General features: G+C 40.1%; 1 protein-coding gene across 1 annotated transcript; it reads right to left on the bottom strand.

Annotated features, from left to right (window-relative positions):
- Positions 1-220: 220 nt before the first annotated feature.
- On the bottom strand, positions 221-3,844 carry CXCR1 (C-X-C motif chemokine receptor 1). The gene is made up of 2 exons (XM_069075099.1): positions 3,772-3,844; positions 221-2,248 (listed from the first exon to the last, which is right to left on the bottom strand). Exon 2 carries the CDS (start codon positions 2,243-2,245, stop codon positions 1,199-1,201), a length of 1,047 nt encoding a protein of 348 aa, XP_068931200.1. The 5' UTR covers positions 2,246-2,248; positions 3,772-3,844; the 3' UTR covers positions 221-1,198.
- Between the last annotated feature and the right edge of the window lie 12,902 nt (positions 3,845-16,746).

Genomic DNA, 16,746 nt, shown 5'->3' with positions numbered 1-16,746 from the left:
AGTGACCAGCCCTGAGTCACACAGCTAGGAAATGTCTGAGGCTGAATTTGAATGGAGGCTTTCCTGATTCCAAGTCCAACATTTCATCCATTTCATCATGCTGCCTTTCAGACCTGGTACAGCTGGATCATGACATGTCTTTCATGCCAATTTCCTGAGATAGTTATCTGGGGAATTTAGATTACAGGCCTCATAAACAGAACAGCCACTCAGGTAAGAATTGTTGACACCAGTCAATCAGTTAACATTTATTAAGTGCCTACTATATGACAGGAAATACAAAGAAAGACAAAAAAATTTCCTGCTATCAAAGAATTCACAGTCTAATGGGGAAACCACATGTAAACAATTCCATACAAATCAGATATATACAAGATAAATTGGGAGTAATCTCAAAGGGAAGGCAGTAAGGTTAAGGAGGACTCCATGCAGAAGATGGGATTTTAGCTAGGACTTGGAGGAAGCCAGAGAAGCCACAAGACCAAGATGAGGAGGGAGAGCATTCCAGGCATGGGAGTCAGCCAGTGGAAGTGCCCAGAATAAGGAGGCAGATTGGCATGTTCTAGGTATAGCAAGGTCTTTAGAAGCCAGTCAGAGGATTTTTATAAACAGAAGCCCATTCTGGATCAGGGACATGGAGATACTACTTAGAGGGAAAACTAGGCAAAACAGTATGCAATATATTGAAATATTATTCTCTCTTCCTCAATGTCCCAGGACCCCATCCCCAGGGTCCCTCAATGCTTTCTCAAGCTTCAGTCCCTGCCTCTTATTCACTCATTCAACAAACATTTATTAAGCCCTTATGTTCAGGGAACTATGCTATGTTCTGAACACACATATAAAGATCAAACCAAAACAATTCCTGCCCTCAGGGAGCTTACATTCTATTGAGGGGATACAACTCATACAAAGATAAATATAATACAAGGTAATTGGGGAGAAAGAAGCTGATGAAACCTGGGGGCATCTGGAAAGGCTTCACAAAGAAAGTGTCACCTGAGCTTAATCTTAAAAGAAGACAAGAATACTGAGAAGTATCGATGAGAAAGGAGTATATTCCTAGCATGCGGAAAAACACCCTATAAACTTTCATCCCCATATTCTAAGTCTTATCTTTCAATCCCAGTCAATCCAATGATTTCTTATTGGTAGAGTCTTTTATCTAAGTTGCAGAGAAATTCTGAACTGACGGTTCTCAGACAGCAGCAGAAACAGAAGAAGAGGCAAAAGAGGAGAATGAAATGTGGTGGCGTGCCAAGAAATCCTTACTGACCACACCATGGGCAGCCAGGATTTTAAGGAAGCTGTGGCGAAACTTCTGGCCAATGAAGACATAGATAATGGGGTTGAGGCAGCTATGGAGGAAGCCCAGTATTTCGGTGAAATCCATGGCCTGTTCAATCGCCTCTCTTCGTGGACAAGAGTCCTGAATCATCTTGGTCCTCAGGAGAGTGTCAGTGATCAGCACCACATTGTAAGGCAGCCAGCAGAGTAAGAACACAAGTACTACAGCAAAGATGACCCGCATGACCCGATGCTTCTGCCCCATGTGCGCCTCGGAGAGGGTGCGCAGGGTGAAGCTGTAGCAGAAGATCATGACCAGTAGGGGCAAGGCAAAGCCAAAGGACTGGGGAAGGATCCTCAGTATCATCCGCCATTTTTCAGTATCGTTGCCAAAGTTCTCATAACAGACAAAGCCATAATACTCTGACTTGACTGCCTCTCGGAAGAAAAGAATGGGCATGGACAGGAGCAAGGACAGGCCCCAGATACCCATACAGATGAACTTTACCCAGTGGCGCTTTTGAGTCAAAGCACGAGTGGCATGGACAATGGCTAGGTAGCGGTCTACACTGATGCAGGCCAGCAGCAGGATGCCGCTGTAGAAGTTGACCTCCTTCAGAAGAGAGACAAACTTGCAAAGAGATTTGCCGTAGATCCAACCTTTCACCTTGGAGGCAGCCCAGAGGGGTAGCGACAGGGCAAAGAGCAGGTCGGCTATGGCCAGGTTGAGCAGGTAGATATCTGTGACTGTGCGGCTGAGGCGGTTGTAGAGGATGACCAACACCACCAGTGAGTTTCCCAGCAAACTCAGGAAAAATACAATATTGTAAATAACCATTACAAAATACTTGTCCAGTCTCCAGTACTTGCAAGGAACAGCATCTGTTGATACAATATCAGTATAATTGTCAAATTCGGAATCCCAAATGTCAATGCTTACAGTGAATCTTGCAGCCATGTCCTGCAGAAAATATAAAAAAGAAAATAATATAATCAAATTCCTTGATTCAATGAATTCCTATTAATAATAGCTGTGGATACATTGTAAAGAATGAACAATCTGAAAAGCCTTAGGAACTCCAATTAATGCAATGACCAACTGTGCCTAAAGAGGACCAATGATGAATATTACCACCTCCTCACAGAGAGGTGACAAATGTAATATGTGACACATGTATTTGGACATAGCAAACGTAAGAATTTATTTTGTTTGACTATGCATATTTGCTACAAGAGTTTTGTTTTTACTCTTTTTAGTAGAAAGTAGAAAGTAAACACTCATTTCAATTTTCAACTTAATTTTAAAAAGAATGGGTGTGTACATGTATGTGTGGATTACTTTTTTTTTGGACTGGCATCAGAGAGTTTGATGAGTAGCTTTCTACAAAAAACTGGTGCATCTTGTGGTCAGCATCTTTTATACTTTATTAACTGAGTGCCTCATCTTCAGAATGGGATAGAATTGAATGCAAGCAGAAAACTTTAATCCAATAGAGCTCTTTGAGCCACAGAAATGTCCAATGGATCAGAACAAAACCAGCCCTAGAAAAAATTGTTCAGTGACCAAAGGTGACCCTCATCTCCTTCCCTTTCCTGTGTTCTTTTGTCCTCTGTGACTTTTATCCCCTTCACCTGCCAGAAAATTACAATCTTCTATCTCTATCAACTCTTACTGTCGTGGAAGAAACTACAATTCATCACTTACACTTCGGGGGGGTGGGGAGGGAGCATTTTAAACTGTTTTCCTATTTGAGAAATGATAGGTTATTTTCTATTAAAATGTGTGCATTTGGAAGGATGGGACACTACTTCTGACCTGTCCCATGAAATCGAGTTTTGTCAAAAAGTAGCCATGTGGGGAGGTAGAAAGTGAGAATTAGATTTAAAGGACAGTTTCTAATCTTGGTTTTGCCCCTGACCATCTGCTATGACCTTGAGCAAGTCCCTTCTCTGGACTTTAATTTTCTAAGTGATCTCTAACATTCTGTGAGTCTATGATAAATTTATTTCAAACAGTTAAAAATTACATAAGGATTTCATTCATTCATTTATTCACATAATCATAATAAATAAGTCTTGCTAATATTATGTTCCAAGGGTTACAAAACATTTTCCCTCACAACCCTGAAAGGTAGAAAGAGCAAGAATCATTATCTCCATTTCACAGATGAAAAAAAAAAAGGCTTAGAGAGCCTCAACAGACACTTCTTAGACACAGTGGAAAAGTTTCATTTGGTAGAAGACAAACTCTTAAGACAAAGCAGCAAGTGTCTAATTTGGGGCATCTGTTCAAAAAAGAGAAATAATTTTTTTTTTATATGACCTTCTCAGTGCCACCAATTCTGCTTTTACATGAAGCCAACTCTAATCTCTGGTCCACACACACTGAAACAATTTAATAGAAAGCAAGAGGGGGAAATCAAATCCTAGGGGAAATTTCCTAAAGCCCAGAAAAAGGTTCCAAAAGCATAACTGACTTCTTACCTGTATTACATGTACAGCTTCTCCTCCTGTCCTCCCAAGCTAGATTCACAGTAGAACTTTGAGAAAAAAAAAAAGAGTGACTTAGACATTTGGGCGGAACATGATGACTATAAAGGAAAACCACAAGTTCAACTACCCTTCCCCCTCCTCCCTATCCCTCCCTTCTGGGCTTTGCCCCACCTCTGGAGAAGGAAAAGAGGACCTAGACAGTCTTCTTCATTGAAAAATGTATCACTTCTCTATTCAAAGAAAGTACAACACTTGAACAGTATGTTCAGTGCTGGAGATGGAGCCAAGTACATGTTTGGCCACGACCCATGCCTTGGTCAATGGGAGTCAACACCAACGCAGTGGAAAGGAAAAAACTAGATTTGTAGTCTGATGACCTGGGATAGAATCCCAGCTCTATCATTTAATAATTGTGTGACCTTGGGGAAGTCATTTCCCTTAGTCTTTCTCATATGTAAAATGAAGACACTTCGAAGATCCCCACACATTCCAATTCTATGATCCTATAATCCCTTTCCAGTGTTTGCCTCTGGGTGAAGACTATCTTGATTTGGGGCCACAGCTGCAATTTGCCAATGCCCATCTCCTTGGGCCATTCTGTCTCTTAAACTCACACCTGAAGTCTGCCTAAGATCTTCCTTTAGCCTCTGTTACAGAAATTTCCACACTCACCACCACCTCCTTCTGTTGGCTATACAGATCAGTCGGACTTACCCTGCTATTTCCTAGCCTGACTCAGGTAGAATATTAAAAATAAACCTATCTATAATGCCTTTAAGGTCTATATAGCATTTTCCCTACTGCCTCAACATTCCTGTGAGCTCAATAGTACAAATAAGCATTAGCCCCATTTTACAGAATGACTTGAAACTGAAGCATGGAAGAGGAAAGGGACTGTTCAAAACATGTGTCCAGACTCCAAGTCCAGAACTCTATTTTTCGTTGTTATCTGAAAGCCAGTTACACCAAAGAGTGGGCAGCAATTCCCTTATGGTTTCCAAAAGCCTTCCTTTAACCTTTGTTCACTGTACCATCCTCAAAGATAGTTCTCCCACTGACCCCAGAAATTCTTCCAGGAACTAGCTGTTCACTCATTCTTTGGGATAAAACATTGCCCACAAACCTCGATAGTGAGTAACATTCATTCCTTAACAGCTTGAAGCAATGGAAACCCTTCAGAGAAGACAGAAAGGGGGAAAGAGCATAGTGAAAAAAAGGTGGGGGGGCCTTGCTTAAAAAACAAACTGCCTGCTTCTAGGTTTGGCAAAACATTTAACCTTCATTATTATTATTAGAGAAAGGGTTCCTAAGCTTCACCAGATGGACAAAGTTGAGTTTTGGTATTGTGTAGCCCTAAATGAGGAGTTCCTCACCTTTTTTGTATCATGGGCCTCTTTGTCCATCTGGTGAAGCCTAGGGACCCTTTCTCCTAATAATAATAATTAAGGCTAAAGCCTCTGCCAAACCTAGAGTGAAACTCAGGAAAATCCTAGGAATCTGCTAGCCTAAGTAATGTCCAGTGGCCTAGTCTTTCCCCTATGCCATTTAATCCTATCTCTCTTTTTTTTTTTCTTATATATTTCTATTTTATGAGATGAAAGAGGTAGTTTTTTTTCTGCCTGTTATTTCATTGTTCTGCCTTGTGACCTGACACGAGGCAAATCTTTCCACCTTCTTTAAAGAAATAATCCGAATCTAAGAGGCAGCCTGTATAGACAAGACTAATGATGACAAATGCCCTTTTTAGTTCTTATCTCTGCTTCTTTGCCAATACTCCCACATTTTCCTGGCCCTAGTGGTGCCTCATCTTCCTTTATCTCTAGCCTTGAGGGGTATGTTTGCTCACTATTACAACGAAACCAACCAAATATTCCCAACCCTAGACAATCAACTTGATAAGTTGTTTTAAGATTTCAGTCTTAGTTAGATCAAGGCTTGTAGTTGCAAGACAATTCCAGCAGGGGGAAGCATTAACTGTAAATCCAAAAGAGAACTAACAATGTCTGGTGTTAGACCCATACCCATTCCTTCAGGATGGAATTTTCCACTAAAGCACCTTTATTCCTGGGAAAATCCTATGGACATATCACATAAGATCATAGATTCAGAAAACTTTTGAGACTTCCTACATAAATAAAAAGTAATAATTTCATTGGACTTGTTTGACGATTTTCTTTTATAAAGCATCCCAAATATTTACATTTAAAATTAACAACCAGGGGTGGCTAGGTGGTGCAGCGAAGAGAGCACCAGCCCTGGAGTCAGGAGGACCTGAGTCAGACACTTAACACAAAAACTAGCCGTGTGACCTTGGGCAAGTCACTTAACCCCAATTGCCCTCCAAAAAGCAAAAAATAAAAATTAAATTAAATTAACAACCAGAAAATAAAACTCTATTCAGAAAATGCCAATAATTTTTTTTTAATTCAGCTTTCTACCATAGCCAGTTAAGGAGGAGACACACAGAGAGAGAAGAGAATCAGGGGAAAAAAAGGAAGAGGGAAAGAAGGAAGAGGAGGAGAAGGAAGAAACATCCTTCCCTAGACACTTTTCCCTTCTACGTTTTAATTCCCCATATTAGAGAATGTAAACTTTCTAAGGGTGGGAACTGACATCTTTATTTGTATAGCCAATACTCAGCACCATGCCTGGCACATAGCAAACACATATTAAGTGCTTTCCATTCATTCTGTACCTGTATGCCTGCTTTGTTTTTTAACCTAAGTATAGTAGTTTGCATTTATCTCTAACAAATTTCATTTTATTAGATTAGGTGGGGGGGGGGGCCTAGGTGGTGCAGTGAATAGAGCACTGGCCCTGAGTTCAAATCCGGCCTCAGACACTTAACATTTACTAGCTGTGTGACCTTGGGCAAGTCATTTAACCCCAATTGCCCCTCCAAAAAAAAAGGCCAAAAAAAAAGATTAGGTATATAATTCTAGCCTGAGATTTCTGGATACTGATTCTATTCTATGATGCTCCAGCTATCATTCCCAGGCTAAAGTTATCTGAAAATTTGATGGGTTTTCATCTTAGTATTCATTCTTTAAAATGGAATAAATAAATGAGATTGATCAAAATAGGATTAATGAGGGAAATTTAGGATATTCTACTAGAACCTAAAGGTTGAAATGATTCCAATAATCCAAGTATATTGCATTTTTAGCATTCCCCTCCATCTATAAGTCTAGTAATCCTACTTAAAAAGGAGAAATGTGCGACAGCGGCTGGAAGGTCTACTACTGCGTCTGCTGAATCCTCCACTGCAGCAATGCCAGGTCCTACTCCTAGAGGTACCAACGTGGGCACCTCGGGCCAATTTCCCAGCAAAGCTATGGCCACCAGGGCTGCAGGATCCACAGTCAGGCAAAGGAAATATGCCAGCTTTGGGACAAGGAGTGCAGGCCGTACTACTTCAGCAGGCACAGGGGGCATGTGGAGGTTCTACATTGAAGGTTCCCCTGGGCTCAAAGTTGGTCCTGTTCCTGTATTGGTAATGAGTCTTCTGTTCATTGCTTCAGTGTTTATGTTTGCATATTTGGGGTAAGTATACACGTTCATAGACTCAGCTGCATACATCTTTTTGTCAACAGTTGTATTCTGGACCAAAAGCATGGTGGACAAAAGCGCAAGGAGAGTTTTTTGAAAGCTTACTGTTTTATAAAGAACTAAAAAATGAAAATACAAGTTGATTTTCAAGACCTTTTTAAATTTGTCTATAATGAACTTTTAAAATTCCTTTGTATTGGGGCGGTCAGGTGGCTCAGCGAATAAGAGAACCGGCTCCATTGTCGGGATGACCTGGGGATCGAATCCTGGGCTCAGACACTTAGCACCCACCCAGAAACGCCTGGCCATGTAATCTTGAGCAAGTTACTTAACCCCAATTGCTTAGGGGCAGCCAGGTGGCTCAGCGAATAGGAACACCAGCTCCCATGTTGGGATGACCTGGGGATCAAATCTGGGCTCAGATACTCAGCACCACACCCAGAAATAACTGGCCGTGTAACCTTGAGCAAGTTACTTAACCCCGATTGCTTAAAAATAAAATAAAATTCCTTTGTATCAAGTCTGTTTTCTGAAGCCCATCTGTCACAGGTTTTATCGGCGTAAAGATTTACAGGTTAGACTTAATAAAATAGCAAATACAAATTGAAAAAAAAAGGAGAAATGTGAAAAGTCTCACCCATCCTAATCTTGATAAGCTCACACTGACTCTTAGTGATCACTACTTCCTTTCCTAAGCATTTACAAGTCATCTCATACATTCTAGAAATGTAACTTCTAGTTCAAATAACTTCTCTTCTTCCCTTTTTACAAATCAGGTTACTGTGTTTCTTCACTAGCTGTCCATTATTTTTTCAGACACCAGCAGGAACAGCTCAGTGTAGCAGCAACCACGCTGGCATCCCCAGGATAGCTGCTAGCACTGGTTCTTAGATCTGCTTTACTAGGAAAGATAGCTGTTTAAGGGGTCAACAATATTTTAAAATTATATTCACTAGTTCAGGGGGAAAGTCAGCACCCTGAACTTCAGAGAAAATACAAACAGAGAAAATACAGAAAAATAAAGACCAACAGACAAGGCTCTGACTGCCTGAATCAACTATACATTTTACATACATCCCTGGATCAAGAGAATCTTTACATCTGAGAAGTCGGGGAGCTCTGAACATGGCCACTCAGAATCTTGACCAGGAAATCACAAGATCCTTCTCATAATCAAGTCCCCAAAGCAAAATACCAACTTCTCAGAGCCAGAAGGCATCAGAGCCCTGGTGACTCAGTGTCTAATTAGAAATTAGCAAAAGATGTGAAAGCCTTCCTACAAGCAAGCCTCCCCTAAGCAAGCTTCCCTTAATAGGTTCCATGTGAGACCTCTTAATGGGTGGGGGAAGATCTTACATTCCATTTATATTACACTCAGCCATCACATCCACACATTATTTCTGGACCACAAGACATAGTTCTCCCAACTCTAGTGACTTGAATACCTTGAAGGCATTCTAACTATCTTTTCCCTTATCTCTTCCTTCATCACCATTTTCGTTCTTGTTCACCCAGGCTGAAGATCTTTCTGCCTTGCAGAGAAAATAGTGACAAAAGGAAAACTGAAAAAGACCATAACTCATAGGCTTTTTCATTTAGAGCTTTAGTGATTTCATTTAGTGACCATCTAGTCCATTTCACAGAAAAAGAAACCTGAATCAAGGTAAAGTGTTGAGTTGGGGGTTTCAAATCTGATGCACTGAACTCTGTTTTCTGGGTTTTTTTTTCTTTTTGGAGGGCAGAGCAATTGGGGTTAAGTGACTTGCCCAAGGTCACTTAGTGTTAAGTGTACGAGGTCACATTTGAACTCAGGTCCTTCTGACTCCAGGGCTGGTGCTCTACTCACTGTACCACCTAGTTGCCCCTAAGCTCTGCTTTCTGACCTTTGTCCATTAGAATCAATTCATCTAACATAAACAGGAGTCCTTTCTGATCTTTTATATTTTGTAGCCGTTAGCAAAGTTAAGTGTTCATCCCTTTTAGGGGAATTGTACATCTGAACCTTATTCTGAACAATCAGAAGAATTGGTTATAGAAGCAAAAATGGCAGGCACTTTGGGAGGATGTAACCACTACATTTAAAGTTAAAGAAATATAAGGATAGGAAAGCCAGGCATTATGTGAAATGCATCCTAGATTTGGGGAAACCAGATTTCAAAGGGCTTACAGAAAGTATAGGTAAAGTTCTACAAGAGGGCACAGTGGAGAGAGTACAAGTCCTGGAGTCAAGAAGACCTGAGTTTAAATCCTGCTTAAGACACCAAGTCACTTCACCTTTGTCAGTTTCTTCATTTGTAAACTAAGCATAATAATAGCACCTGTCTCCAATGGTTGTGAGGAGAAAATGACCGAGTTTTTGCAAAGCTCTTTGAAAACCTTAATAAAAAAAAAAGTTCTATATAAATGCTAGCTATTAGTATTATTTTGTATTTGTAATGCTGTTGTTCATCATATTTATTTAGCCTATTTTTTTAACTTAGTATCCTGTTTAATCACCATTTATCCACTATCTTCTATTCCCTGCCATCTTTTATAGATTTTTTAAAAAAAACTTAATTTGGCCAAAGAGTCATCATGAGTTTTAGCAAGAACAGGTCATGCCTGACTAGCTTCATTTCCTCATTTTTTGTAATAGTTACTAGGCTGGTAGATCAGGGGAATTCTATAGCCAAAATTTACTCAGACTTTAGCAAGTATTTGATTGTCTCACATGCTATTCTTGTGGAAAAGATAGAGATATCATGTTAATATAGTGGTATATATTACATATTATACATTTTATATGTAATTATATATCATATATAATATAATAATAATATATAATATAAACAGGACCTTGAAGAAAAGTTAATAAAATTTACTTCTCTCCCTTCAATTGAAGAGATGGGATACTAAACTTGTGTATCCTTAATTGTAAGAGTTAATTTATTCAATCTAATTGTCAAAAGGGGTAGTTGCCCTATTGGGTGAGCCATTTCCTTCTCCAGCTCATTTTACAGAAGAGGAAACTGAGGCAAGCAAGGTTAAGTGACTTGCCTAGGGTCACACAGCTAGTAAGTGTCTGAGGCCAGATTTGAACTCAAGAAGATAAGTCTTCTTGATTCCAGCCTCAGCTCTCTATCCACTGTACTACCTAGCTGCAACCTCCCTTATATACATGGTCAAATGTAGCCAAGGTTTTGATTGGTTTTCCTGAACCCGTTTTTTCCCCCTTTATTCTTTTAAAATCTTTGTTACATGTAAATGTTTGTTCAGTAGAAGACAAAGAAGAGATATATTCAGAAGTCAACATATGGGAAAAGCTTAAGGACAGTACAAGAAAGTGGATTCAGAGCTAGTGGATTGGTCAGAAGGGTGCAGTGGAAATAGCTCTGGAGTCAGAGACAGAGGTTCAAAGCCCAGCTCTGCCCCTTTGCTAAATGTGTGACCTTGGGCTGTCCCTTAATCTCTCTGTGTCTCAGTCTCTTAATCTGTAAAAGGAGGTGGTTAGACTAGGGGACCTCCAAGATTCCTTCTAGCTCTGCATCAGTGATATTGAGTTGTGATTAATGATCTAAAGTCAGCTGTATCTAGTGGAGGATCCTAAGATCTGGCCTTGTAGAATTTAAAATTTTTTAATTAAAAAAATTAATTAGATAGGTGTTTGTCAATGGAGATAAATATCTAACTAAGACAGTTTAAGCCACCTCACTCTTCTGTTGCTAGACCTAAGAAAATGGAGGGGTAGGGAGTGGCCTGAAGGCTGGAAGGATGAAGCCAGTTGCCCACTCATTTCAAGTCATCATGAGAGTGGTTGAACTCCATGTCAGCTCTCCATGTAGGATGCCACAGTCTCCATTAGCTGGTCCTCCTAGATCCTTCCTACCCCCCATCCTCCTTATCCTGGGTAACTAAGAGTCTCAGACAACTCCCCTTTCCCTCTTCTTTTGCTCTCTTTCCTTGTCTGGCAGGCAAGGACTTCTCACAGGGTAGCATACCCTGTCAAGGCACTTCATGGTTCTAGGAGCACAAGAGGAATGTTAAAGCAGATGTCCCTAAAAACATTCTGGTGAAGGTCCAGGATGAACCTGGAAACTCTGTGACCTGTTCATCCACATGGCACCTCAAGGGAAGCATGTGCACTGCGAACCCAGTGCCAAATGAAGATAAAAGAGGAGAGAAGGTCCTAGACCAGGGGTGGGGAACCTGGGACCTCAAGTTCACATGTGGCCCTCTAGGTCCCCAAGTGCAGCCCTTTGACTGAATCCAAACTTTACAGAAATCCTCAATAAAAGGATTTGTTCTGTAAAACTTGGACTCAGTCAAAACGCTGAACTCAAGGGCCTAGAAGGCCACATGTGGCCTCAAGGTCACAGGCTCCCCAACCCTGTCCTAGACAAGTGGAAGACCACCTGAAATGTGGAGTCAAAGTCAAGTAACAGTATAAAACAAAACCCTTCACTGGGACTATGAATGATGGGAAATGTGCAGATCCAGAAATAAGAAGGTCAGTTTTCTAGAGATCCTGCATTCTTTCCTCACCATAATATCAGAGGGCCAATGTTAAAACATTCTACCTACCTCCTGACACAAAGGTAATCGATCCAGGGTACAGAATGAGACATGTAATTTTTTTGATATGGTTAATGTGGGAATTTGTTTTGTTCAATTATGCATATTTGTTACAAGAGTTTTTGTTTTGTTGGGTTTTTTTTTTTTGGCCTTTTGGAGGGCAATTGGGTTTAAGTAACTTGTCCAAGGTTACACAGCTAGTTTTGTGTGTGTGTGTGTGTGTGTTAAGTGTCTGAGGCCAGAACCGAACTCCAGCCCTCCTGACTCCAGGGCCGGTGCTTTACTCACTGCCCCGCCTAGCCGCTCCCAGGGAGTTTTGTTTTTCTGTGGGGTTTTTTTCCCCATTAAAGTGGGAGGAGATGAAATAAAATTTTTTAATTGGAGAAAATTTAATTAGTTTCAATCAATCAATAAACATTTACTAAGCCCCTACAATATGCCAGAGCCAGTGCTAAGCACTGAGGCTACAAGGAACTTATAATCTAATGTGTTTGGGGGTTGGGGCGGGCAGCAAGAAGGGAACAATATCAAACAAATATATACAAAGCAAGCTATATATGAGATAAATAGGAAATAATTAGTAGAGGAAAGGTGCTAGAATCAAGAGAGGCTGGGAAAGTTTTCTTGTAAAAGATGACCCATGTTCAATGTTTTATGAGCCTAAGGGCTTACATAGAACCTGACTGTATAACATGAACCAAATCCAAATATTCCCAGAGGTAATTCTAAGCTGAGCTGGGTAGCATGAATCAAAGAGGTTAATTATTAAGAAACCTCCAAGATTAAATTTAGTCAGTGTGAGCTTAGAGCTTATGTGTTTTGTGTTCTTGAGAACATCCCATTCTCCAGAAGCTGACCTTTCCTCTAGAAATGTAGCTCATAGAATCCTACCTATCTTTTCTCTAAATTTTTAGGAATTTGGTCTCCCCAAATTTAGGCTTTCCTATTCTTACTTATCCTTAACTCTAAAGCGGCATAGTCATCACCTCTCAAGGTTACTATCATTTCCAAATCCGTATCAGTTCTGATTTATTCTTCAGAATCAAGCCCAGAATATCAGTTCCCTTCAGTAGTTCCTCTACTTTCTGAGGAATTAAATTATTACTAAGACAAGTAAAAAAATATATCAGCTGTAACATTTATAACAGAAAGCTCAAGGAGAGATACCCAGATCATTGAAATTCCCTATCAGCACTATATCATGCCTCCTTGTGAGATTTACTATCTATTGGGGCTGCTAGGTGGTATACTGAGTAAAGTGCCAGCCCCGGAGTCAGGAGAACCTGGGTTTGGATTTGGCCTTAGACACTTAACACACACACACACACACACACACACACACACACACACACACACACACACACACACACACAAAGTAGCTATGTAACCTTGGCCAAATTATTTAACCCCAATTGCCCTCCAAAAGGCCAAAAAAAAAAAGAGAGAGGGATTTACTATTTCTGAAATTCATTATCCATTTTCTCCTTCTTGCCAAGTGGCCTGTAGTCTACCCCCACAACAGTATTATTTCTATTTCCCCCCTCCATTGATCCTCAATTAAATGTTCTCTACCATGCTTCCCCATTCAGGTTCATGGACTTCTTTGAATAAGAATGTAAATTCTATTCTCCTCTGTTCGTTTCAAATACCATACATATATTTGAACTCAGGTCTTCTTTACTCCAAATCCAGTACAATTTGTACATTATCACTTGCTTGGTTTCTGATTCAGAAGGAAGAATTCCTATCTCTATCCCTTTCAGAGTCCAAAGGATTAAGGCTACAACCACTCAGAATGCTTCAGAGAAATTGAAATATTTCTGAGCATAGTCAGAGAGGAAATAGGGCCAGGATGCCTAAAGGGGGAATTTTTTGGAACCCAGAGATCTCCTGAGTCTCTTGGTGGGTAACAGAAGGTAATCAGTTGTAGCTATAAGAGTTGAAGTAGACTGCTACTCATACATTTTTTTCCCTATCTATAAGTGGGATACTGAAAAGAGGAATAAGCAACAGTTTCTGTTTGCCATTTGCCAAAAGCTTCTGGAGTTCAGAATACCCAGTGGTTCCCTTAGAAGAAGTATGAATTTAGTCATTTGATATGGCAAGTGGGACTAGGCAGAACTACAGTTGATCCTTTGTTTTTAAGCAGACCAGCAAGCAGTGGGTGGAGTCTCAATACTATATTATTTTTTGATATAAGTATGTTTTCCTTTTAGGTTTAGATATGAGTATATTTTCCTTTTAGGTTTAGAAAAGCTGGGATAGAGATAATACTTTAAATGATGAAATAAGACGCAAGCTATATTTGGAGATTTTCCCAGAGATTAATTTAGGAAAGCGTGAGCTGAATTTGTGAAAAAAATTGTGAAATATTATATGAAGATGATTCTTTTATCTCTTAAAACTCTAGACTAAACCTAGTAGAACATGGACCAAACTGAGGGAGGCAAATGCTCATAGGAGTTCAGATAACTTCCTATCTTGCCCAATAAAGAGTGCAAATTCTCTGCTCCTACCATCTTTAGTGATGGGATTAAATCTCTTACCTCACGAATATCCAGCTACATCTATACATGTGATAAACACAGTACAAGAGAAGAAAGATATTTAGTTAAGGGATGCAACAGATTTCTCAATGCAAAGTCTAACCAATAAAGTTGAAGATGACTGAGCTCAGAAAGTTCAGCATCTCAAGTCAGGAACTAGATATCAGGAAAGCTTAAAATTAGTTAAGGAGTGAACCACAGGACCAAGGATGAGGGAATGGATACCCCAAAGCACTTAAATGATCTATAAATACCATGACAAAGGACAAATCTTTCACAGAGACAAGTAAGGCAGAACAGTACAGCTATGACTTGGGGAGAAGTAGAAGGTCCGCTCTTCTGCCTTCAACCTAAGTGAATGGTCCACTAACTGTTACACCAGCACAGTGACTACTAACTGAGCCCTTTTCCCTCTCAGGTTTTCAGCCTTCTATTATTCAAGTTGTTGATTTTGCTGTTTGATTTTCAGGTAATGCTTCCCTCTGGTGGAAATGTCTTTCAATTACAGCCCCAGGGCACAAGGAAGCAACTCTTTGAATGAATAAATGAATGGATAGGCATTTATCAAATATTTACTATGTGCCAGGCACAAGAAAAGTGGTCCCTGCCCACTAAAGCTCTATTCTGTGATAGGGCAATTGATTGACTTATCCTTTCCAGGAATGGGAGTGTTGGTTTGGTTACCACTATTAGAGGTCTAACTAGAAGGTAGGAAGTTGGGGTAGGAGATTTCTTAGAGCATGAACACTGTGAAAGCTAAAGACAGAGCACTCACCAATCCAAATCTTAGGTTTACAGTCGGTCTCGGGTCTGGGGCCTTCACTAGGCCCAGTCTATGAACCAAAAAGAAATTTAAACTCAGCAGTGTAATGCAACTCCTTCCCTCCAGTTTCATTTTCCAAGGGCCAGAGGTGGGGGAAACTGAGATACCAGAAAGGCAAGTAACCAGTGAGTCACCTTGTATGTAAGAGATGAAATAGAAATAAAAACTCCCATGGGATCAGGAATTTCCCTTCAGCTCCTTATCTTCTCCTTTATCCAAGGTGCCTCTTAGACCTCAATTGAATTAAACAAACATTTACTATTCAACAACTACCTACTAATCTTTTCCTAATAGTGGAGCCAGTGCCTGCTCCATTTTCTTGAAAAAATAATACCTCCACCCTCCATATCCACTAAGCACCAAATACTAGGCCTCTTAAAACCAAAAGAACATTAGGCTGGAAATAGGGTGTGCAGACTATCTCCTGGAAGTATATCATCCCCTATCATCTTGGCTTGAGGCAAAGGAAGTGGGGCCAATGTGAGTTTAGACAAGCCCCTAAGGACCCTGATTACCACATATTTATGAACCAGACACAAAACGTAATTTCCCTCCTGCCTCCACCCATAGAAAACAGGCCAATACAACCATCCCAAAACAAATACTGCCCTCCATCCATCATCAAAAGAACCTGAAAAGTGGGGGCCTCAGTCAACTGGTATCCCACAAGTATCAAAGTCCAGTCCGTCAATCCAAAAACCTTTTTTAAGCACATAAAAGACAGACACAAAAAGAGAAAAGGACAATCCTTGCCCAATGTTCTTGCCTTTCCATAGTTCCCAATGCATATGCTATCAAGGACTGATTTAGATACACTATTGGGTCACTGATGGGAAGATGGAAAGTCCAACATCCTCTTCATCCTCTGAAGGTTGAACAGTTCTCCTCCAGCCAAAGGGGGTGAGGGGAAGGAGATCTAGGCCAGGGCCAAAGTTAAGAACTCTCTTTCCTGCCCTATCCCCCAAGCAGCTGATCTTCATGGGTTTTACTTGAATACCCAGTTCATTGGAATCTCTCAGACTATACCCTTCTCAACTCATTTGTTATTCTAAAGATGATCCCTGGAGTATGACCAAGTTTCCTTAGCCTATCTGATATACTAGTCAGGTGCAAGATTATTCTAGTTCCAAGGACATTTTGTACTTAATTTAAAGATTATGATTGAGATTGATTGATTGGGCACCTTATCACTTGGAAGCCATGACTTAGTTGAATAAAATGATCAGGCTCACCTTTCCAAATATTTTACTTCTATTCAAATAATGTTTGAAAGATAAAGACTTATAGGTACCATTGTTACAGAATTATTCATTTCAGAATTCTCTGATACATATTACTGATAATAGCAAAACATGAGTTTAAAATCTGGGCATATGTAAAATATAAACATCTGTATGTCACTTAAAAATGAGAAAAACAAAATAATTTGTATACTTTAAAGGCCTCTTAAACACCCTGGCTTCCCAAATCATCCTCCTCAACTCTTCAAATACATCT

Source organism: Petaurus breviceps, unplaced genomic scaffold (genome assembly GCF_028583685.1).
Source record: "Petaurus breviceps papuanus isolate PSGF00001 unplaced genomic scaffold, PetGlider_PUasm1.0 90903, whole genome shotgun sequence".
NCBI lineage: Eukaryota > Metazoa > Chordata > Mammalia > Diprotodontia > Petauridae > Petaurus > Petaurus breviceps.
The sequence above is the reverse complement of the archived record's forward strand: the minus strand, read 5'-3'. Positions and strand labels throughout refer to the sequence as shown.